Source organism: Dermochelys coriacea, chromosome 3 (genome assembly GCF_009764565.3).
Source record: "Dermochelys coriacea isolate rDerCor1 chromosome 3, rDerCor1.pri.v4, whole genome shotgun sequence".
NCBI classification, from domain to species: domain Eukaryota; kingdom Metazoa; phylum Chordata; order Testudines; family Dermochelyidae; genus Dermochelys; species Dermochelys coriacea.
In genome coordinates this window covers 85,297,488-85,321,795 of record NC_050070.1, presented here as the reverse complement: position 1 = coordinate 85,321,795, position 24,308 = coordinate 85,297,488, and the positions used below count along the sequence as shown (strand labels likewise).

At 39.3% G+C, this 24,308-nt stretch overlaps 1 protein-coding gene across 9 annotated transcripts in view; it reads left to right on the top strand.

Annotated features, from left to right (window-relative positions):
• Nucleotides 1-24,308, top strand: part of WASF1 (WASP family member 1) — a 174,321-nt gene that overhangs the window by 92,066 nt on the left and 57,947 nt on the right. For 4 of the 9 annotated variants that reach the window (XM_038397605.2, XM_038397608.2, XM_043510818.1 and 1 more), the window contains one exon: nucleotides 6,434-6,592. The exons of 1 other annotated variant lie outside the window; for it this stretch is intronic. In XM_038397605.2, the coding sequence (XP_038253533.1) occupies nucleotides 6,460-6,592 (133 nt within the window). In that variant the 5' untranslated portion in view covers nucleotides 6,434-6,459. Of the gene's footprint in view, nucleotides 1-62; nucleotides 161-3,813; nucleotides 3,903-6,433; nucleotides 6,593-24,308 lie in introns of those variants that run through there. 4 more of the 9 variants (XM_038397600.1, XM_038397602.2, XM_038397604.1 and 1 more) reach the window with 3 other exon arrangements.

Sequence of the window (24,308 nt, the reverse complement as noted above, 5' to 3'; positions counted from 1 at the left end):
AGATATATAATACAGATAAAATTGTGTGTGTGTTATCTTTTAAAAATTATGCTACATATTCAGAAGCTTCAGTAGAAGAATGAATACAAGGAGCCATCAGATTCTTCTTGATTAAGACCATAACAGTAAAACTGGGCATATATGTACAATATATCTCTAGGTATGTGACTTATATATTTGTGTTAACGCATGCTTGGCATATTATGAATTTAATTATTTTTTCATTCTTGCCACAGTAATATATAATTAGACCTTGTGCCCATTTTTGGAAGCCATCCCTTTTGTTTGTAGTAAACTATTAAGGGGAAGGTCCTTTATGTGTTTCTACTATAGTTTACAGAGTAGCAGCCATGTTAGTCTGTATTCGCAAAAAGTACTCCTTTTCTTTTTACTATAGTTTAGTGTGATATCTTCAATATCTGAAAAAAATGTGTTTTACCATTTTCTGCCTTTAATATTTTCATTTGGCCATGAAGCTTTATAATGATATTGGCTTATCTAGTCTCTAACCTTTTCATCATCTTGTACACTTAATGTATCATAGGTCATCAAAGAAATTCCTTCAGCAAATATGAAATGGAGAGAAGTTCATATTAAAAATATCTAGAAGCATTATTGTAACAAAATATGAAATATCAATTAAATAATGCAGTGTAACGTTTGCTATTCTTTCATTCTATTTTGAGTATCCTGTTATTTGAATACATTTTAGTTACTTTGGTTTAAATCAAGAATTCTATTTGTTGTAACTTCGGTGTTTTTTACCTTTAGGAAAATATTTGTACATACTATTTTACTGAAAAATAGCTAAATACATATTTTTTATTTCAAAATTTGCTTAAAATATTTAATTGAAAGCAAATGAATTTTAAAAATTGAAGTGTTACTCTCAATTGACCTCTGGTATTTAACACAACATGTAACTTAGCTTATTGAAAAAACAGTGAGGGGTGGTCATGTGTGATGCAGGGGGTGAGCGAGATGTCAAAGGGCCAGATATGCTACAGGCTTAGTGCTTTACTGTCTTCAGTAGTTCTGCTACTGAAGGTAATAAGTGCTTCACCCTGTGAAAGGTCTTTCTAGGAACAGGCCTGTAAAATAGTTAATTTTCTTAGACAAAAATAAATTGCAGCTATTAACAAGCTAGACACCAAGTAAATCTATAAATCTTTGTTAATTAAATATGGGTAAGTTTGTTGGAAGCTGATAGTTGGTTATTTTTGTTTCTGCATTTAAAAAAATGTATTTATCTTTAAAGTCACAAATAACAGTTTTACATTGTAGATAACATAAAAGTAGGTGCAGACCAGAACTTGAATAAGATGATATGATTAAAAACAATTATTGCATAACAAATTGAAACTCATTTACTGCCGGTTTAAGATACAAAAATCCAGAAATGAAAAGAGAGAGAGAAACCTCCTTTAATTATGGATTTTTTAAAAAACTTAACCATATTTAGACTTGCAAGTCAGAAAATAGTCTAAGAGAACAGCAACAAATAGCATTCCCACTTAACAAAAGCATGGATGTTGGCAAAGTGTGGATGCTATTTATCTTATCTGAAGCATTTGCAGGTGGTGGTAACAAAAAATTGGAGAGCTTTGTGCTGAACGCTCCATCCTAATAGAAGGACATTCAGCACATATCTCAGCATTTACTGTTTACAGAGGGCCAGTGCAAAGTCTTTCATCTTGCAGAATTCTTCACACTGTAGAAGCCCATCGTAGTCCTGAGATAGGGTGTGTAGGTGAAGTCAATGCAAAGTTGATCTTCCACATGTCCTGCCCATTGGGAGTTTGTGCTCAACACGTGTTCCTAATAGGTCTGCACAGAAGGGAGAAGTTTAACTTATACTTAGAGTAGCCCTCTCTTCCCACCTGTATAAGCACAAATCCAGTGGTCTGGAAATCCCCAAGTCCCCATAGGTGGCATGGCGGGGAAGTAGCTTCTGTTCAAGCTTATACACTTGCATGCAGAGGAATTTAAAGTATAAATCTCCTAGTAACACTAGTTGAAGTAATATGCAGTTACAGGACATGAGCCTAGTACTGGTTTATTAGACACACCATTTTAACTTTTAAATGTAGTTAATACACTACTAAATTACACACACACAATTTGAGTGGCCTAGTATAATGCAGGTGTCTCCAAAGTGTAAATATTATATAACTTAAATGATAGCTTGGTACTAAGCATCATAATTAGGTGTTTACACACTAGCCTCCTCCTCAGAAATTTTGTTGCTACCACTGTGGAGCTGCTCTGGCAAGATATCAGAATTTGTCCTTAAATCTGAAGCTGTGATATCAACATTACACAATAAATCCATGGCTGCTAAGTTTCCTGTAATGTATAGTAGAATATTTTGAAAGTTAAGTTAATCACTAAAACTTGCAATTTTTGGTGAAATTTTATATTTCTTTTACTAAACCATGGATAATAGTCTTTTGGGTTTTTTTGTGGGGAGGGGAATAGATTCCTAAAACTTCCACTGTTTTAATAAAAGAGACTTTAAGTTTCATATGCTAGCAACTTTTAGAGTATCTCAAAATGCTTTATAAAGCAATGAGTTGGGTACTGGTAGTGTGTGACTGTAGGCAGACACAATGACTGTTATGTACTCTCTTGCTATTTTTTAAAAAATCTATATTAAATTTGACTGTCACAAACTTTGAAGTGTAACATTCTGCTAGCAGTCAAAAAATGATTGATTGAAAATTGGGGATGTACAAAGCATTACTGGACTGTGTATTTTAAAACATAGGTAGGAAGAATCATGGCAATATTAAGGCACAAAAATATATTAAAGAAAATATAAGTCTGATTTAAATCCTTGAAAGCAAGAACATTCAGTGCTACATTTTCAGCACACTGTGTAGGGATATAGATACATAACTTTCATTAACATTAAGGAAATATTGTCAAGATTCATAGTCCCCAAATGGAACTTAATCAGAAGTAACTTTTTAAAAGTCCTCTTGATCTGGAAGATTCTACAAGCTTTCCAAGAATAAGACTGAAAGGTAGATTAAATACCAGTTAGTTTTGTGGGCAGCAAGTTAGCAGCAAAGGTGGAGCATTTGGGTTTTTTCTCAGTTATATGTACATTTGCCATCCTTCCGATCTTCCTGTCTGACTGTCCCTGAGAGGAAATGTGACCTATTATCCTGACAACTGGGGTTTATATTTGTCACAAGATTGCAGAATTTAACATTTTCCCACACTCCTTGCACTTCTGAAATAATTCTGTAGGCCAGTTCTGCAAGGGAAAATAATGCCCTGTGCCTGTGCTCGTGACAGGCAAGCCATTCATCCAGATTTAAGCCGGACAGTCCTGCTTTTTTTTAAAGTTTGTCTTGGGTCTGGTACAAGACAAACCAAGATGTGGTTTTGTCCAGTTTCAGATGGTGAACGCCATTTTGAAGAGTGCACCACCCTGCCCCTGCCTGTGTGACATCGCATGCGTGATGTGCGCAAGGTCACGTGTAGGGCAGGGCAGGGCAGGGCGCTCTTCAAAATGGTGTCCCCCCATCTGTGATTGAAAGTTAAGTTAATCGCTAAAAGTTGCAATTTTTGGTAAAAAGTTGTATTTCTTTTGCTAAACTACTGGTGTTGTGGGTGAGGGAGGGGAGATTCCTAAAAATTCCACACACACCCTATTTTCATAGAAGAGACTTTGAGTTTCATATGTTGGCAACTTTCAGACCATCCCAAAGTGTTTTATAAAGCAATGAGTTGGGGTGCTCCCCAAAGTGTTCCCTCAGCATTAGGAGCAGAATGAAACTGACATAATCCTTGTCATTTTGACAGTGTTGCTCCTACTGGAGATGTAGTGCATGTACAGGGCAGAAGTGCCACAGGCAGGTTCCTCTACAGCTGCCAGAGGCATTTGGAAAAAGGTAAGAAGGAGGAAGAAAAGTTAGCTGCTGAAGGCTTTTAGAGGACAGAGGATGCAGCTGTGCCTGCATGTAACATAGTGGATTAAGTAACTATCTCACTTTTCAAAGGTAGTTCATTCAAATTTCATTAAATTGGTACTTTTTAAAATGTGTTCACTTTTTTCACCAGTGCCATTATACATTGGGGTAGGATTTAAACAAGGAAAAATCAGATCCAAAGCATTTTTCACTGCTTAAAAAATTGGTGACATCTGTCAGAATTGAATAGCTATTGTAATGAAAGCATAACACTTAAAGATTATCAACTCAATACATAAAGGATCACATTGTGACTAGCCTTTATGCATTATGAAGGTGGCAGAGGAGTTTTCAAGCAGCCTTCTTTCTCCAGGCATCCCATATAAGGGTCAGTCACAATCCCAGTCTCTGTATTTGAGGAAGCTCAGAGTAAACACTACTCCACATGGGGTGGGGAGGAGGCAGAACCTGGTCCCACTCACTTTGCACACTGGCATTGGTGAGAGACCTGTCCACCAGGTCTCTATAAAGAACATGGGATAGGTCAGTTCCACATAATCCTCCGTGTAGACCTGTACCACCCCCTGCCTCATCCACAGCCTCAGAGGTGTGAGGATTTGTGTGGGCTGACATAGAAAAGAAAACCCTTTGCCCCTTTAAGGATTGTACACGCACCCTTCCCTTCCTCATGGGCCTTCTACCTCCTCATGGGCTTGATGAAGGGAGGAGAGCCTGTTGACTTCTGCATACCCAATGTGAGGGGCTTATAAAGTCTTCCACCTGCCAGGAAGTAAAACGCCCTTGGGGATCGGAGAAGGACTGGGGTTTTAAGCCTTGTTGTAGTTATGCCTAATCATCTTTTTGCAGCTGCAAAGGAATTTTTCCTTTTCTGACAGATTGTCCTTGGCAGGACAGGTTTTCTTGCCTTTCTCTCAGTTGCCTCAGCAAGTAGGCAGGTTCGGCTGTAAAATTTCTTTTTGTTGCAATTTGACAGGTGCCCAGTGCAGCTAATCATTCAGTAGGGGGTCTGATTCCCTCATAAACTGGAACTTTTTTTCTCCAAATTGTAGTGACTCCTTCTATATCAAGTTTTCATTCATTAAAGAAGGGAGGGGGAATTTCCCCAAATTTTCAAGAAATTCCCAAACAGAAATAGAATTACAGTTGTAAATAGTTTTAATTTAAACTAGCATTATGAGACTGTTGTAGACATAATGCAAAACACATGTAAAAATTACAAAGTTCTGATTTAGGGTTTAAAATACAATGCTTAATTTTTTTTAACTTAACTTCAAATTTCCCAACGGAGTCAGCAATTCAGAAATTTGTAATGCGAGTTCAAAACACCTAAATATCAGAAAATGTAGAAATACTCATTTAAGGTTCCAGTATTAGCTTTAATGCTGTCCTCCTACCCTCTACCACCAATATACCATCTAGCTTTCAGCTATAAGCCAAAACTTCCACTCTAGCAGAGAAAGCTCTACAGACCCGCCTCTAAACTGACTATGGAAAAAGTCTCCTCTGCTGCGCAAGGCAGTTAATTTACTATTTTATGCCTCCATCGGATGGAACAGCGTGAGGATGCTCTGCCACAAACGGAGTGGGAAATCTCTGCTTTTACCAGACACATTTTAAGCCGAGCTAAGTGTTTTACTCATAACCTTGCTTGATGGCTAGGAGATCCATCAGTCTCCTGTTGTTTCCCCTGAGTTAGGTATGATATAGAAATAGCTATTAGACTTCAAGATGAGGGAAATGCATGCTAGGAATACCAAGTTTTCCTGCCAACTGATTTTTGGAATATGCTTCTCATATCTGCCTTCCAGACTGAATGATATGAGCGCTGTGTCTGTCTCAATAGGAAGGGAGTTTGATTTGAAAAAACAGTGAGGAGTCCTTGTGGCACCTTAGAGACTAACAAATTTATTTGGGCATAAGCTTTCAAGGGCTAAAATCCACTTAATCAGATGCATGGAGTGAAAAATACAGTAAGCAGTATAAATAGTACAGCACATGAAAAGATCGGAGTTGCCTTACCAAGTGGGGGGGTCAGTGCTATTGAGGCCAATTTACTCAACTGTGGTTTTGGCTGATACAGGCTAACACAGCCACCACTCTGATATGAAAAGGGGAGTATGACTTCCTCCCATAAATCAAGAGGATTTTCCCATTGGATTTTGCCTGGGACCTCGTAAGGAACTAGTGTGTCGAGAAAGATACAATTACAGTACAAAAGAGGTGTTTTCCATCTTTTTCAGAAAAACATGAATAGTAACAAAATGTTCATAGTATCATTGACACAGTAGTCAGATAAAAGTTCACAAGTTTGAAAATCAGGCTCAAACATACAGGTTCATGTAACTAACCTTTCAGGCCAAAGAAATCCCTTCTTCACCTAAATGTGAAGGTATTTTAATCTTGCCAGTATTAATGACTTGATTGGATGTAATGATCTGAACCAAAATAATTAAGGAAAACCATAATAATGCTTCTGTTTAATTTCTTCACAGGTGTGCTAGCCCTCTGATATCTCAAAATGCCATTAGTGAAAAGAAACATAGACCCCAGGCACCTGTGTCACACAGCACTGCCCAGAGGCATCAAGAATGAACTGGAATGTGTCACCAATATTTCCTTGGCAAATATAATTAGACAACTGAGTAGTCTAAGTAAGTACATTGTGCTATTAACTTTACAATTCATTTTAAACTAAAATGTCATTTGCTTACAGTTTTTATAGATGAAACAGAACCACATTTTCAAATTTAAAATGAAACAAAAAAGCCTTATTTCTCATCAACCTTGTATTACACAAACTGCTCTGAACCTTTTTGTTTTCTTTTGTTATCTTGTAATTTAATTTAGTGCTCCTGAAAGGTGCTGACTGACAGTTCTGGAGACATAAGCCTCCACAAAACAGGTAGATAACAGGCAAGAACACTTTTGGCTTTTCCAAATTTACGTCGTCAATGTCTCTGCCTTAACATTACTGACTGAATGAACAGTAAAGTTAGCATCAGACGTGAGCAGCACAGTTAGCATGCTTGAAAATATAACTGCCATGTGTGGAGGAGCAGTTTCTTCTGCTTCTATCATCCCAACCACCTTTCATCATTCCCTCCCACTTATTGATTTGCACTTTATACTTGTTTTCCCCCTCCTACGGGAATTCTGTCCCTTCAAAGGGCAAAAAAATTCTGGAAACTTGATATCAAGAATAAGGAAGGCATAGGAACCCTCATAACTGATCCTATTGTAGTCAGTGATTATTTTATCATTGACTTCAGTGAGAGCAAGATTAGGCTAAAAAAAGGATCTTTCCCAGTAACAACAAGGTGTTCAGCTACAGTTAGTCAAAGATAACAGTAAGACATGGCCTTCTAGCCATATAAGTCAGTATTGGCTAACCAAATGCAATTTTTGAGTAAAGAATAGGACATAATTGGATTTATGTTAAAGTGTAACTATGATACGGCCTTAATGTATGGTTTGTTAGGCTTGAAGCTGACAGTAAGTGCCATCAGTCACCTAATTATAACAGTATTACACAATAATATACACTCTGGATTATGTTGTGATTGTTAAGAAAGGAGTTCAGGAGAGCTGGCAGTTTCTCAAAGAGATAATATTTAAAGGCAAAACAGCAAACTAATCTTATGTGAAGGAAAGATGGAAAGAAAACTAAGAAGCTAATATGACTCCATTAGAAGCTCTTTAATAACCTGAAAGTCAAAAAGGAATCCTACCAAAAGTGGAAACATGAACAAATTGCTACAGTTGAGTACAATAGAATAATACAAGCATGTAGGGACAAAATGAGAAAGCTAAGACACAAGATGAGTTACACCTAGCAAAGGACATAATGAAGCCCACACACCTGAGTGTGGTGGTCTCTCCCATCTAGTGGCACTGAGACCACTTAGAGAGAGTTAAATGAGTCTGCTCAACAGCCTTGGCTAACAGCCAGTTGGCTTTTGGCTTATGCTCTAGAGGCTCATGTTCCAGAGGTCCCCAGTTTGATTCCGCCTGCCAATGACCAGGGTCTGTCAGCTTTACAATAACAGGCAATAAGAAGGTGGTCTATCAATACATTAAGAGAAAGACAAAGAGAAATGTTGGTCCACTACTCAGAGGGAAAGGAGAGCTAATAATGGATGATATCAAGAAGGCTGAGGTGTTCAATTCCTAGTTTGCTTCAGAATTCACTTAAGAGTACTTAAGGAACTAGCTAAAACAGTTAGTGTTTATCTTCGAGAACTCTCAGAGGATAGGCGGGGTCCCAGAAAAGTGGAGAAGGGCAAACATAGTACCTATCTTTAAAAAGGGCAACAAAGAGGACCCAGGGAATGATAGACCAGTCAGCCTACCTTCAATACCTGGAAAGATACTGGAACAAATCATTAAACAATCCATTTGTGAGCACTTAGAGGATAATAAGGTAATAAGTAATAGCTAACATGGATTTGTCAAGAACAAATCCTGCCAAACCTGCCTAATTTTCTTCTTTTACGAGGTTACTGGCCTAGTGACTGGGGGAAAGAAGTAGCTTTATCTCCTTTTTAATAAGGCTTTTGACACAGTCCCGCATGATATTCTCATAAGCAAACTAGGGAAATGTGATCTAGATGAAATTATTATAAAGTGGGTGCATAACTGGTTGAAAAACTATACTCAGAGTAGTTATCAATGATTTGCTGTCAAACTGAGAGAATTCATCTAGTGGGACTCCACAGGGGTCCATCTTGGGTCAAGAGCAGTTCAATATTTTCATTAGTGACTTGTATAATGGAATAGAGAGTACACTTATAAAAATTACAGGTGACACCATGCTGGAAGGGTTTGCAAGCACTTAGGAGGACAGTATTAGAATTCCCAAAAATGACTTGACAAATTGGAGAATTGGTCTGAAACCTGCTAAATAAAATTCAAGAATGAGAAGTGCGAAGTACTGCACTAGGAAGAAAAAATCAAAAACACAACTACAAAATGGGGAATAACTGGCTAGGCAGTAACACTGATGAAAAGGATCTTGGGGTTATAGTGGATCACAAATTGAATATGAGCCAACAGTGTGATGCAGTTATGAAAAAGGCTAATGTCTTTCTGGGGTGTATTAACAGGAGTGTCATATGTAAGACATTGGGAGGTGATTGTCCCACTCTGCTTGGTGCTGGTGAGGCCTCAACTGTGTCCAATTCCGGGCACCACACTTTAAGACAAATATGGATAAATTGGAGAGAATCTAGAGGAGAGCAAGAAAAATGATAAATGGTTTAGAAAACCCAACCATGAGGAGAGGTTAGAAAAATGGGCACATTTAGTCTTGAAAAAAGATGACTGAGGGGGAGACCTGATAACCATCTTCATATATATTAAGGGCTGTTATAAGGAGAGTGGTGATCGATTGTTCTCTATGTCCACAGAAGATCGGACAAGAATTAATTGGCTTAATCTGTAGCACAGGAGTTTAGGTAAAGTATTAAGGAAATCTTTCCAGATATAGTGACCGTTAAGTTTTGTAATAAACTACCAAAGGAGTTTATGGAATTACCATCAGATTAGACAATCACTTGTCAGGGGTTCATGGCTCAGTGCCAGGGGATGGAATACATTATCTGTTGAGGTCACTTCCATCCCTACATTTCTATGATTAAGGAAAAATATTGTTGTTTTGTAAAGTATGTATAATTTCTGAAATGTAATTATAATATAACTACTTTGAATTACTACTTTGTAGTATAATTAAAGGCAGAGGAATAAATAGCGTTAAAGATAATTAAGCAATGAAGTTTTTTTGCACTCTCCAATATTTTTTCTATATTTATTTTAAATGAATGAATACTTCACAAGGTTTAGAATCCTACAGAAGTCTTTCTGAAAAGGCTGTTTTTTCCCTGGAGCCATAGCAAAGTTAAAGGGCTGTCAAGTGAACCAATGTGATGCTAGTTTGAACTGCCAGTATTGTAAGTGCTTTTTAATCACTAGGACACTAACATTTTCCAGACTGCCTCCCAATGAATGCTAAAGAAGGCATATATAATATATGTATATATATATATTCATATTCTCAAAAGGATAAAGGGCTTTCAGCTCCATCACGATCATTGAACTTGAGGTACATTTTAATTTAATTGAAATATTAAATGCTTTTGAAAGTGTATCTGTTTTTTCCACTTTTCTAATTTGGCCTTTGGTTGCACAGCAATATGACAGACAGTAATGGGGCTGATGATTTCTATACAGTCTTGTTATGGCTTTTAAAAAGTAAAATGTTTGCTATGTGTACTCCTTTTTCTCCCTTTTTGAGGAGGATTCCAGACAACCAGTCTGATTCTACCAGGAAGCAAGGAGGCAAAGACTAGGGAAAGGCCAAGGATATATAAAGCAAACTCCGCTTCCCTTACCTTAGACCTTTCAGTGTGCTTTGCTTTCTCTCCTGGCAGTATAGAGCCTCAGCTCTTAAATGCAGCTCTTTTACCTCTAGCATAGTGGTCACCAACCCGTCGATCGCGATCGACTGATCGATCCTGGGGACTCTCCCAGTTGATCATGATCTCTGGCCGCGGTGGCACAGTGGGGCTGCCTACCACTACGGCAGGCTCCCTGCCTGCCGCAGCCCCATGCCGCTCCTGGAAGCAGCCAGCACACCTCTGTGGGTGGGTACAGGGGCAGGGGTCTCCACACACTGCTCCTGCCTGCAAGCACCGTCCCCGCAGCTCCCATTGGCCAGGAACGGGGAACTGTGGCCAATGGGAGCTTTGGGGGTAGTGCCTACAGAGAGGGGCAGCGCTAAGAGCCACATGTCCCCGCTCCCCACAGGGTCCACAGGGGTGTGTTGGGCCCCTCTGGGAATGGCATGGGGCCGCGGCAGGCAGGAAGCCTGTCTTAGCCTCGCTGCGCCACTGACTGAGGTAAATGCCTCCCGGTGGGAGGCTGCCCTGCCCAGAGCCAGCACCCCAAAACCCCTCCTGCACCCCAACCCCCTACCCCAGCCTTGACCCCCCCTTCCAGAGCCAGCAGCACCCCATAACCTCTCCTGCACCCCAATCCCCTGCCCAAGCTCTGACCACCCTCTTAGAGCCAGCACCCCATACCCTCTCCTGCATCCCAGCCTCAGCCCTGATCCCCATTCCAGAGCCAGCACTTTACACTCCCTCCTGCTCCCCAACCCCCTGCCCCAGGCTCCGCCCAGATCCCCCTCCCACACTCCGAACCCCTCAGCCCAGAGCCCACACCCCCTGCCGACCCCCTGCCCCAGCCCAGTGAAAGTGAATGAGTGTGGGGGAGAGCAAGTGACAGAGAGAGGGGGGATGGAGTGGGTGGGGCTTTGGGGATGGGGCGGGGCCTCAGGGAAGGGACAAGGTAGATCTTGGACATAAAAAGGTTGGAGACCACTGCTCTAGCTTTTCCTCAAGGAGATTAGAAGAGAAGAGCAAGGACAACTTCAAGAAAAGGGAGAGGAAGAAGAGAGATAAGAACAGGAAGGACCCAACTAAGAAGGCCAAACAGAGTACTGTCTGGTGATTTTAGACTGAGCATGTTCCCAGTGCCAAAAGAAGCTTGAAAAGCATCCACCAGACATTCCTATCCTAATTATGCAGGCCCATGTGGCAGGTAGACTATTGGAGAGAACCCTTCAGGTGATCCTGCAAGCTCCTATTCTTCAGAAGGAACATGGCTTTGCTTTTCAGAATCCTTATTTTCTCTACCTGCATGGATTTGATCCCAGCCTACTGGTCTCTGGTGGGTTGAATTCAAGTGTTGTTTTTGAGTTCAGTGCTGCTTCTACTTCAGATTCCATTCAGTCATTACATGATAACTCTGGTGGCCTCTTCAGCTTCTTCTGCTCTCTCTTGTTTCCCAGTGTCAATTGTAATACTCCTGCTTGGAGCCCTTTTTCTTCCCACTCTTCATCCCTTCCTTGGTAGTTGGATGCAGGGCTTTGTTGTCCCACAACACAATGGCTCAACCCCTATCTAGTGTTTCCCTTTTTGCTGTCTGTTGGATAGTTGATGTGTGGACTGCCAGCCTATGTATCTTTTTTTTTTTTCCTAGTGAAAACCTCCCAGGGCAACTGTCTTCTCCTCAGGATGAAAAATAGGACACCCTCTCCCCTTAAGAAATCCAAAGAAAAGCATATCATGGACCCTTCATGTGCCAAGGACCCAGTGAACTGGGGGCAATGGTTGTCTCCCACATTTCCTGTCTTCTAAAATTCCTCTGTCTTGACCCTAACTGGCAGGTCTGTACTGAAGATGGTTCTCTGTAGCAATAAGTGCTGATGCTAGCCTGCGGCACAACATACATGCTGTGAGATCCTGTCTGCCTTCAGTTGTGTCTCAGCAACCATGAATACAATGCTCTGGTCTGGTCTTTCCTTGGTGATTAAAACATGAGTGTATGATGCAGTTCAGCAATCATTTCGCAAAGCCGGACATGTTAGCTGCCTCTACCTCCTCAGATGCTCATACTCTGATTCTCCCTTCCCTCGAATTGACTTTGTGTCTTCTCTCACCAGTTGTGGATGTAAGAGCCAGGATTCCAGGACTTTTTGTGAATAGAAATTTCTGTTTGTTTCTTGGTCACTGGATGCCAATTCCCCTAATCAGTGGTGGGCTGTCCATCTGACTTTCTGTTCTGACCCAGGTTCACTCTGTCTGTTGGTTCAATTAGAGCTTCTCTTTGTCTCTTGGTCACTGATAGGGGGTTCATCTTCTTTCCTTTGACCTTTAGTGGCAGCCAGCAGCTCAAATTTTCTGCCTTGGACAGGAGTTCAGGTCTCTGTTGGTTAATTAAGAGCTTTTGTATTCCTTTCAGGCCACTGGGTGAGGTTAATCACGCCCTGTCCCCATCCTCACTGGCAGGTTTCCCACAAATTTTCTTTTGTGCCTTTCTTTTCTACACTCCCTACTCTTTATGCAGAAGGCTCTCTGGAGTGCTCTTATAGTTGATCTTCCACAGCACTCCCCATTTAGCTACCAAGACTGTAAGTCTCCTTAATTGTGCCATCATGAAGATTTCTCAAGATTCTTTAACACCCACTCTGATACCTTTTCAAAGTCTTTCCAGCTATCTTCAGTGGAGGGAACTCCCTTGGTGTATTAGTTTGCCTGCAGATCCTATGCCAAGGTTCCTTGATTATGATTTTGGACCATAGATCCCTTGGTTTGGGTGCCTTCAGCTGACACGGGGGGAAGGAATTTGGTTATATATTGCCCCTGCTGCCTTTGATTCTATGGATACTATGCAAATTCCAAGTGGACAGGGCAGTTTCCATCCTTTTTACTCTCAGATGGGCTCAGATGCCCTGACCTTCAAGCTCCTTGACTCTCCTATGGAACATATATGGGGCTCTCAGTCTGTCCTGATATTCTTCTCCAGAGGCCAGTTCTCTTCCTCAGTCCAATCCCATTAAGCCCCCTGGTCTGGAAGATGAACAAAGCAGTTACAGAAGAAGGCTTCTCCCCTGAGGCTATAAATGCATTGTCTAAGTAGTTACAGTCCCTCAACTAAGAAGCTTAATGAAGATTATGTATGACCTTTTCTGTTGGGGGTGCATTAATAGGTATCTCACTCACCAGTGTTCACTACAACAAGTCTTTGAGATAGATTTAGCCATATTCAGTTCCTGCCTTTGAATTCAGGTTTTATCCATCACTGCATTCTGAGGTTTGATGGCTCCAAGTTTTCAAGTCCTTAAAGTGACCAGTTTTCAGAACATCATTCTTCAGTAGTACTTGCCTTCTATCTGTGAGTACATGCATGAAAACTTTCCCTGCATCTGTTGATGGTGAAAGTTGCTCTTTTAGTCATTATAACCCCAGTTCAGCATGTTGAAGACTTAAACTCTCTAGTTATTGAAACCCTGTTTTTACTATGTTTCCCTAGCAAATTGGTTTTGCAGTTGCCTGTGGAGTTCCTTCCTATATGGCTTATTCCTGGGGGATTTCTGCACCAAAAAAAATTAATTCTGCACCAAAAAATTAAAATTTCAGCACACAATATTTTAAAATTCTGCTTATTTTATTTGTCAAAATAATATAATCACACCAGTTTCAATTATTTTGGTAATTTATTTTAAAATACTTATCAGCAAGTATGTCTGTAATAGTACAGACAAAAAAAATTCACGTAATTTTTTTTTAAATAGATTCCTTACTAGGCATATTAATACAGAACTTTGAGTAATTCATTTAAGCTACAATACAGAAAATATTTTCTGCACCCCTCAGAAGCAGTGCAAAGGCCTGGGGGAGTTGGGGTAACAGAAGAGCTGAGGGAGAGGGAAGGAGCCTGGGCATGAACTTGAAGGGTTTTTGGATGTGGGTGGGAGATGTACGGAACAGATTTTGGGGTGGGGAGAAAGGAGGGATTGTTGGGGAGTTGGGAAGCCTCCCCCATGCAGACCCTGGCTGACCCCAAACCTCTCCCATTCAGTCAGACACATCTGCCCCATCCCCATGTGTCCTTGCACCCCCCGTCCCCATGTGGCCCTGCAGCACCCCTCCCATTCAACCCCTGGCTCAATGCTGTCACCCTACTAGCTCCTGAGCCTGTGCCCCAGTCTGTTCCCCCAACTAGCTCTTCTGAACACCTTGTCTGTGACCCCTCCCCCCCAGCAGCCCTGTGTGCATCATTCTATCTGTCCTAACCTGGCTCTGGCAGACATGATGCTGTGATGAACGCAGCTGGCTGCTGGCTGTTCTGGTGCCACAGCAGCTCCTGGTGGGTGAAGGACAGAACTGCAGCACTCCTCTGGCAGAATGTATTTTCTATGGGGAAAAAAATTCTGCACCGAGTATGAATTCTGCATGTTCATAGTGGCACAGAATTCCCCCAGGAGTAATGGCTTTATATTTCCATGTAAAGGAGCCTATGGTCCTGTTGACTGTCTATCCATATCTTTCCTCCGCTCTTGAGAGCAGACTACATGTTCTGGATGCTGAGAGAGACATTGCAGAGACAAGAAATTCTATTATGAAATTCAAGATGTCAGTACTTTAAATGAAACTGATGTGTATTCTGGTTTTGGTTAGATAATTTGTGTATAGTTTTGTTCTGAGTTCATATAGATATTACAAATGAAGCAAAGAGACGTAAAGCTAAATAAAGATAAAATACAAGATGTGTATGATGACATTATAACACGAGAGCAAATCTTTTTTCCTGTTGGTTTTAATAAAGCATTTTTATTGAAAAAATTGGAAGTAGGAAGAGAGAAAACAGCAACAATTGAGAAATTAGGATGATATGTATGTAATTGTCTGCTTGGGACTATTCTCAAAAGAAACTGAAACAGGGCTAGAGCCCTGTTTGCTCTAGCACATCAGTCACTGCAGTGATGTTAGTAATACTAATGGCAAACAGCAAACAAAACAAAAAGCCCAGGATAAATTTGTTTAGCACATTATCACAAGTTTTCAATACACAAAACCCTGCCATGAACCAGACCACGATGTCAGTTTATTTCTCTAGCAGGCGGTTCTCCTGTCACATAAAAATCCAGAAATTATTATAATGATATTTCCAAAAATAATTTGTCTGATGTCCCAGCAGTTGTAGGAGCAATGAGTAGCAAACTATAGATCTTTCTTTATCTTTCTCACATATTGTCATCGGAAAGGTAATGTCTATGATAGATGTTGTGGTATAACAGTAAGCCACTGAACAGCTAGTGGAGGCTTTCTGGTGATCCACTTCTGCTTTTTGTGTATGTACATAGAGAACACAATTGCTCACTGAATCTCTGTGGACAAATGTGCGATAACACCTATTTTGTGTCTTTTTCATATCTCCTATTTAAAGGAAGACTGTGTTAACCCATTTAGTTCTCAAAATATTTTCCTTAAAGAAAGGTAAATGCCATCCTGCATCTGTGTAAAATAAAATTAGAAAAAATAATTATTATTTTACTTTGGATCCTTAGCTGCTTATGCAATGTGCAGCTAATGTAACCATCTTAGCCTGACAGGCTTCATTGGCTAGTGAGCCTTAAGTAAATGACTGGGAACCAGGAACTCTTGAGTTCAAATCCCAGCTCTTCCATTAACTCACTCTGGAGCTGTGGGAAAGCTAGTCTTGTGGCATCTATTTCCTCATCTGTAAATACATACTTTTCTATCTCACGGTGTATTGTGGGGCTCCATTTGTTAATGTTTTTCATAAAATTACTATATGTTAGTAGTCTGAATATACTTGTGCATGGGCACGTTTTCATTGCATGACCATAGGGGAGGCTTTGACTATGTTAGCCAGTTTGGGTTCCATAAGACTAGAGGTGGCTCCACCAATGGAATGTGCTAGTGTAGTTCCCATTCAAAGAGTACCTCCTGCTGATGTGGTGTTATGTACTGAAAGATCCTGCTGCTGGTGCTGCTCCTTCCGCTTCGTCATGGCTTTTTCATGAAGTCTTTCTCTGTTGATCTTCATAGTCTGTGCACCTATTTCTTTTTACTTTTATATCATGTGTGTTTGAATACAACTGTAAGCTGGGGTAAGCTCCTGGAGGCAGGACCTTGTTTAAATATTCTCATAAAACATTGTAGGAAGGCTGGGTTTAAATATTAATATTAGTCCCAGTGATATTGCTTACTGAATTTTTGAAAGTATTTTGGCTGTTCATTTTGGGGAATTATGAGGATATGAACTGACCCAGAAGACAGACCAGCTTAGGAGGTACTCCCCTGAGCCCTTGTGTACAGTGCTGTTCAAGTCAAAGATCTTTACATTTTCACTTAATTATGATGTTGAGCAGACAACTTTATAGTTAGCATATTATGATCTATGCGATTTACTCTGGTCCTTGTGTCTTAGTACAAGTACTGTATCCTACAGTTGCACAGGTGATCCCTGGAAGAATGATATTTTGTAGAAATCTGCTTGGGAACTGTAGGGTGAGTTTCCACTTGATTGTGGGCCTCAAGTCAGTGAGGTACTGGGGAAATAGGTTTAGTTTGCATTGAGATGGACCATGGTTCTTTGCATATAATTTGAATGAATTAGCTGATCAATTAAAGAGATGCCTTGGTTTTGACATCTTTGAATCTAAGCATCAACCTTTTGTGTTTTTTCCCTCTACTATGGAAGTCTGTAAAACAGATCTTATTTATGAGCCCACTGGGCTATTTGGGGCCTTTATGCTCTGAAAACTTGGTTTTGATGATACTAGCCCCTTGGGCCCTCATTTAACACCTTTAGTGGTTAGCAAGTGTTTTAACTTTTAAATGAACTTTTTTAGCTGGCCTTTTCTTCTGTCAGATTGAGTTGGCGAACTAATAAGTTTTAGTGTGTTTGTCTTTTGTGTTGGGTAAAAATTATCCTTATTTACATTTTTTTTTAGGGAAGTTGATTTTGTTAATCTAGAATTAGTTCCTAGATACAAGAGGCTTACTTGAATTGGCTCTCACACTTTAAGAACTTGCCTTTAGATTTTGGGGTGCTTGTTTTATTTTATCATTTGGAACCACACAGTTGGTTTCTTGTGATTCAACCAGTTCATGGATTACAGAAATGGTTTCCTCCTGGGTATATACAATAATGTATAGGATGAGAGGAAAGGCATTATAAGGTGAAGTTATTTACCAGTGTTCTATTTGCCATAGTTGTCTCTTCCCCCATAAAAATTCCCAGTCCCCTGTGTGGCTCATTTGGGTGGCTGGTTTTAATTGATTAGCTTGGAAAATTTCTTGGCACCAGGAAGAAATGGAAGTGGGAGGGCAAAAATATCTATATGTCTACTCTGAGTGACAATCCTTTCTCCCTGGTTTATGGAGATGTATCACCCTGTGTGTGTATGTATAGTGGGGGAAGATGTAACTGCAACATACAGAATCGTCGGTAAGTAATGTTTCTTTTTCTGCCTATTTCTTGCGCTCTCTCTCGCTCGCTCTTTTTCTTGTCTTCTGTAACTTGGTAAAAGAATCTATCATTTGGCAGCTCTTTTTACTATCTTAGCAACAGTAGCTCTCCGGACACCAGCAGGTGTTGTTTTAGCTTCCTAAGCACTCTTCTCTGTATTTCTTGCTGTCTGATTGCATCTATACAAGAAAATTGCATATCCACTTTCCAGCAATGGTGCATCTGCACTGACATTACCAGTGGTGCAAGGTTACATTAGACCAGGCTCAGGCATTTTCAGTATGCATGAAACACAGCTGTTGTTACTTGTGTAGCTGCACCATTGTTAGAAAGTGTGAATCCAATTTTCCTATGTAGATGCAACCTCTGTGTTTCTTTCACAGCTGCCAGTCAGGCTTACCTTTCTTTTAACTGAGCTGTCCTTTGTATACAGTGACCATATGCCACATGAGAAATCCAGCTCTCTACTTCCATTCTTCTCTCATCTCCCTATCTGATGGAGAGATCCCTTTGCCACTTCACTAGGAATTTAAAAAGTCCAAAAGGTAGCACTTTAGGTAAGTTCTGCCCCAAGATTGGTTAGACAGGTGATCTGCTATGGTAGCTAAAGTAACACCATTGGGTCAAAACTCAAATTTGTAAAGTATGTTTTTAACTTGACATTTTTACTGTTAACACCTCAGATACCTGACAATGAACTCTGTTTTAAAATCAAGTTTATCTATTAATTTTTAAACTTTTCATATGCTGACTAATGCTAATATTTATGGAAAGAACTGTTTAAACATCCTGGCACTTGTTGAACATGTGCTGTAGCAAAATTACATCATTGTACACACTGCTCTACACTAGGTGCCTAGATGTGCTGTGTTTTCAGAGAAGTGAATACAAGTGTTTAGGTGTATTACAGTATTTTTTTTGTACTGAATGCTGTAATGAAAAAGGCAAAAAGTTTCCATTGTAACTTCCTGTTTTCATACATTCATAGCTTTGAAATATTAACTTTTGAGGTAGAAGCCTTCAGTGTTTCTGCCCACTGGTGAGTTTTTGTTGGAAATTTGAGCAAAATCCTTTAAGGTGAAAAAATTCTTTTTTGCATTTAAGAAGTTTGTTTTCACTATGATCAGTAAAGGTTTATTGTACCATATTGATTCTGAGTTATATTATTAAGGTTTTTAAGTAGTCTCTACTTAGCCCCTGGTTATATGCCCACAATAAATGGGAACATTTCAGCATCTGTTTTGATTACAGAGCGTGACATCTAAATTTTGTTACTTTTGCATACAGTTAATTGTAACTGCAAAATTGTGGATTCAAAATTGGAGTCTGGTCCATAATGTCTAACACACTTTGTTTAGTCTTCAAGGTTAATGGTGACCAGATACTCAGCTAAGATTAACAACAAGGGCGAAGGAATGCAAGCTAAAATAGGGAAAGAACAGGTTAAAGAATGTTCAGGTATGTTAGATGTATTCAAGTTGGCAAGACCTGATGAAGTTCATCCTAAATTACTTAAGGGTGCTAGCTGAAGCAATCCTGGAACCATTAGCAATTATTTCAGGAACTCATGGAGTACTGGTGAGGACCTAGAGGACTGGAGAAGGGCAAACATAGTCTTTAAAAAGGGGAGCAACGAGGACCTGGGGAATTATAGAACAATCAGCCTAACTTGGATACCTGGAAAAATACTGGAACAAATTATTAAGCATTTGTAAGCGTCTAGAGGATAATAGGGTAATAAATAATAGCAGCATGGATTTGTCAAGAACAAATCATGCCAAACTAGCCTAGTTTCCTTCTTTGACAGGATTATTGGCCTAGTGGATAGGGAGAAACTATAGACATCTAAGGCTTCTGTCACAGTCCCACGTGACATTATCATAAGCTAAACTAGGGAAATGGGTCTAGATGAAATTACTATAAGGAAGAGCCATAACTGGTTGAAAGATGATAGTTATCAATGGTTTGCTGTCAAACTCGAAAGATGTATTTAGTGGGGGTACCACTAGGTTGACCAGGTGTCCCAATTTTATAGGGACGGTCTTGATATTCGGGGCTTTCTCTTATATAGGTGCCTATTATCCCCCATCCCCATCCCGATTTTGCACAAATGCTATCTGCCCCCCAAAGTCCTGCAGGATTCTGTCTGGGTCTGGTACCATTCAATATTTTTATTAACGACTTGGATAATGGAGTGTTGAGTATGCTTATGAAATTTGAAGAGGATGCCAAGCTGAGAGGGACAGCTGTAAACACTTTGAAGGGCAGACTTAGAATTCAAAATGACCATGACAAATTGGAGAATTGGTCTGAAATCAACAAGATGAAATCCAAGGAAGACGAGCAAAGTTCTGCACTTAGGAAGGAAAAATCAAATGCACAACTACAAAATGGGGATTAACTAGCTAGGCAATAGTACTAATGAAAAAGATTCTGGGGTTTATAGTGGATCACAAATTAATCCAGCAATGTGATGTAGTTGTGAAAAAGGCTACTATCATTCTGGGGCAGATTAAGACGGATGTCATATGCAAGACACTGGAGATAACTGGCCCGTTCTACTCAGCACTGATGAGGATGCTCAACTACTGTTTGGATGTCCAGTTTGGGGCATCACACTTTAGAAAAGATATGGACAATTTGGAGAGAGTCTAGAGGAGAGTAACAAAAATGATAAATGGTTTAGAAAACCTGACCTATGAAAAAAGGTTAAAAAATAATTAGGCATGTTTAGTCTTGAAAAAAGGAGATTGAGAGGGAAGCTGATAAGTTTTCAAATAAGTTAAGGCTTTTAAAAAGAAGATGGTGATCAATTGTTCTCTATGCCCACATAGAAAGTAGGACAAGAATTAATTGGCTTAATCTGCAGCAAGGGAGATTTAGATTAGACATTAGGAAGAAGTTTCTAACTATATGGGTAGTTAAATCCTGGAATAGGCTTCTAAGGGAGGTTGTGGAATCCTGTCATTAGAGATTTTTAAGAACAAGTTGGACCAAACACCTGTCAGGGATGGTCTAGGTTTAGGTCCTGCCTCAATGTGGGGGCTGGACTTGATGACCTCTTGCGGTCCTTTCCTGCCCTACATTTCTATGATTCTTTGTTGCCATAGAGATTATACTGTACAACCTATAAAACATCTGCACTAATTTACTCTTGTTTGATCATCACTTTAGATTACGCTGTATATTTTAAGATTTATTATAATTTCTACCAGGTTTTAATATAATCATTGTTTCCTTTCTTTCCATCCACTGTATTACCATTTTTGAAAGTAACAAATGTAATTAGTAATCCTGTGATAGACTGCTTCTAATTCAATAAATTAGACATTAACACACAAAGCTTCAGGGATTAAAGTGAAACACCTATATGCTTCCCCTTTATCTTAGACATTAAATAAAAAAATAGGTTGAATGAAATCAGGACACAGAGCTACATAAACCCGTTGCCAGTCTTAGTTCCTAATAGGTTTGTCCGGAGATGCTTTTCATAGATTTCAGATTTTTTAAAATGTCAGAGAAACTGAAAATGTATTATTTTAAAAGCTCCACATGATGAGGCTTTACTGCAGCTTGAGAGAATCTATTTAGCAGAAACCTCACTTGATGCGTTTTTTAAAAAAACTGTAACATTTCTGTAGCCAGTTTTCTTGGAATTTTATAATATAAGGATACAGGAAGTGCCACATTGAATCACACCAGCAGTCCCTTTAATACAGTATCATATTTCTGATGCTATTCAATAACAGATGTTTCAAAGGACGATGCAAGAAACCCCATATTGGACAATTATAGAAAATCCTGTCAACGTTTCTTTCTAATCTTTGGTTACTTTATGCTCTGAAGCATGACAGATTATATCCTTTATATGCAAAACTCAACTCAACCTTAATTTTGGAGTTCCAACCAGCAGATCCATAATTTAATCCTGTCCAATGTGATTATGATATTCTTGCTATAATGTCTAGTCCTTGTTAGCAGCTCATTTCTTTCTTAAGTTTCTTCAGAATTTTTGGATGAATACCATTCAGTCCTGGTGAGTTCTTTTTCTTTTATTCCTCAGTCTGTTCTAGCACCACCTCTTTTGACAAACTGCACTCTGACACTGCCACATCTTTATTACTTGAAAAGAATAGATATCTCCTCACCATCCTTTGTGGTGATGTCTGATGCAAAGAAATTGTTTAGCTTCTAAGCAATTTCCTTACTTCCTTAATTATTCCCTGGTAGTCCAGCAGACCCACTAATTCTGCCACAGGGTGGCTTCTTGCTTCCGATATCATTAAATAATATTTTATTTCTTCATAGTCTTTGGTTAATTGCTCTTTTAAAATATTTTTGGCACTTCTAATTTCTATATTAGATTTTATGTGCCATAATTTGTTTCTTTCTGTAGGGTTTACTTGTGTTGGATTTCTATTACGATGGATATATATTTTGCTTAATTAACCTTTTGTACCTTGCTGCGTAACTCTGTTATTTTTTCCTTCCCTTCCTGGTTCCCTTTGTATTTATGGGTCTGTATTCCTTCTGAGACTGCTGTTTAAGTAGCCTCCATGCTGAATCTAAGGATTTTAAGATGATAAGAACTAAAGAACTGATCCAAACCCCCATGGGAATCTTTTCAGTGACTTCAAAGGACTTTGGATAAAGCCCTTAGACCCTTTTGGGAACTGAGATAGAGAAGAAGAAGAAGAAGGAAAAAGCCCCAAAATAAGCAGAACCGAATAACTAGCAGTCTGGAGCTGCTCTTTCTACAGAAGCTGAATGCATATTTCCCCTCAAGGATTTCAAGTGATCCTGGCATACAGATGTTGTCCAAAATCATCACTTCTAATAATGGCCCTATTAATGAATCTGTTCATTACAGAACTTTTAGTGCATGGCAGCAGGGTCCACATAATTACTTAGTGCACAGCAGGCTAGTGCAGGGTAGATTCATTCTCCAGCTTGTCACGCACTAAGTCTCTGTACAGGCAAGCCGTGAGACTCTCAGTGCTAGAATGAGTTTGGTGGAAAGCATCTTCTTGTTTCTAAAATTGTCCCTTGAAGGGATGGGGATCCTAAAGTGAGGATATTTTTAATAAAAATAAAAATCACAAATAAGGAGAACTGACAGCCTATAGGTGTTCAGCACCAAAAATGTTGAATTTTGACCAAATGCAAGCTTGAATCATTTGGTTTAGTGAATCTCCAGAACCAATAAGATGGACAATTATGTGGTTATTACTCCTTAAGAAAATAAGAGGAGAGCCAGTAATGGAAATTGTGTTAATAATGTACCCCTTATTGGCTTAACAACTTTTGACTCATTTTGAGAAAGATGATTTTGAAATCCTGAAAGTAACGTTGCCAGCTGGAAATCTAGTCCGTTTCAAAAAATGAATTAAAAGCAGCCTCAGGTACTACACCTGCTATTGAGTAGTCCAGCAAAATTTTGTTTTACAGTTACACATTCCTATCTTAAAAAAAAACAAAAAAACAACTCCCTTAGCCGTGTAAAACACCCCCATGAAAAGGAGAAACTCACTGACTGATTATGCAGGGGAAATAGTGATATTGACTAAACCCAAAGTCCTGTCAAATTACACAAAGAAAAGAACATGAGAATATTTTGTCTAATCTTTGTTTTAGGAATCACATGTAATTTGTAACACTATAAGGTAACACCTATATTAAAAACAAGATCTGTTCTCAATTTAGGGAATTATGTCTGATAAAAATAATTACCTTTCTGGAACTACAACAGAAGTTAATACATTTTTGGACCAGAACCAGTATACAATTGAGGCTGTGGAGCAAGTAAAAGGCTGGGTGGAGAACTGAGAGACATAAGACTTTGTTAAGGAAAACATATAATAGCTTTAGAGCCTCTCTCTCCCATGTGGCTGATTCTCTGCAAGAATAAGTGTTTGAACAATTTTTCTTCTGTACCTTTTTCTGAGAGTTGAAACTTTATTTGTTGATAAGTTCATAAGTGCATATGAGGTGGCAAGTTATATTTAGCAGTTGTTTTTGGCCTGCATAGTGAGGGGTTCCTTCCCAAACTGGTTTGCTAAGCTGCCACCCTCCACTTCTTCAGACCAATTTCTAGTGATTTGGCCACAAAGAGACATTTTTTTATTTTTACATATTTAGGAAAGGTACTGACAAAAAGAATTTCAACGGTACAATGCATGTGCCTTTGCTGAGTAACTTTGTAATTGCTATGGCCTTTCCTTTGTCCTTACATCTACACTTCACTGCTTTGTTGTCGCTCTCCTTTGTGAAATTAGATTTGTAAGCAATTTGAGGGAGGGACAATTTATGCATACTGTAAAGTATGTAAAATAGTTTTGGGCACTGTAAGATAGTAAGTTGAAAATGAATACATATAGCCAGTATTTGACCTGTCCACACTAAAGATTGAGACAGCTTGCCAATGGTTTGTGCTTTAGAGCAGGGACAACAGTGCTTTAACTACACTCAGCCCTAGGTCTCCTGAGTTTAAAACCATGCTGCAACTGAAAAATGTCCTATCTACAGATA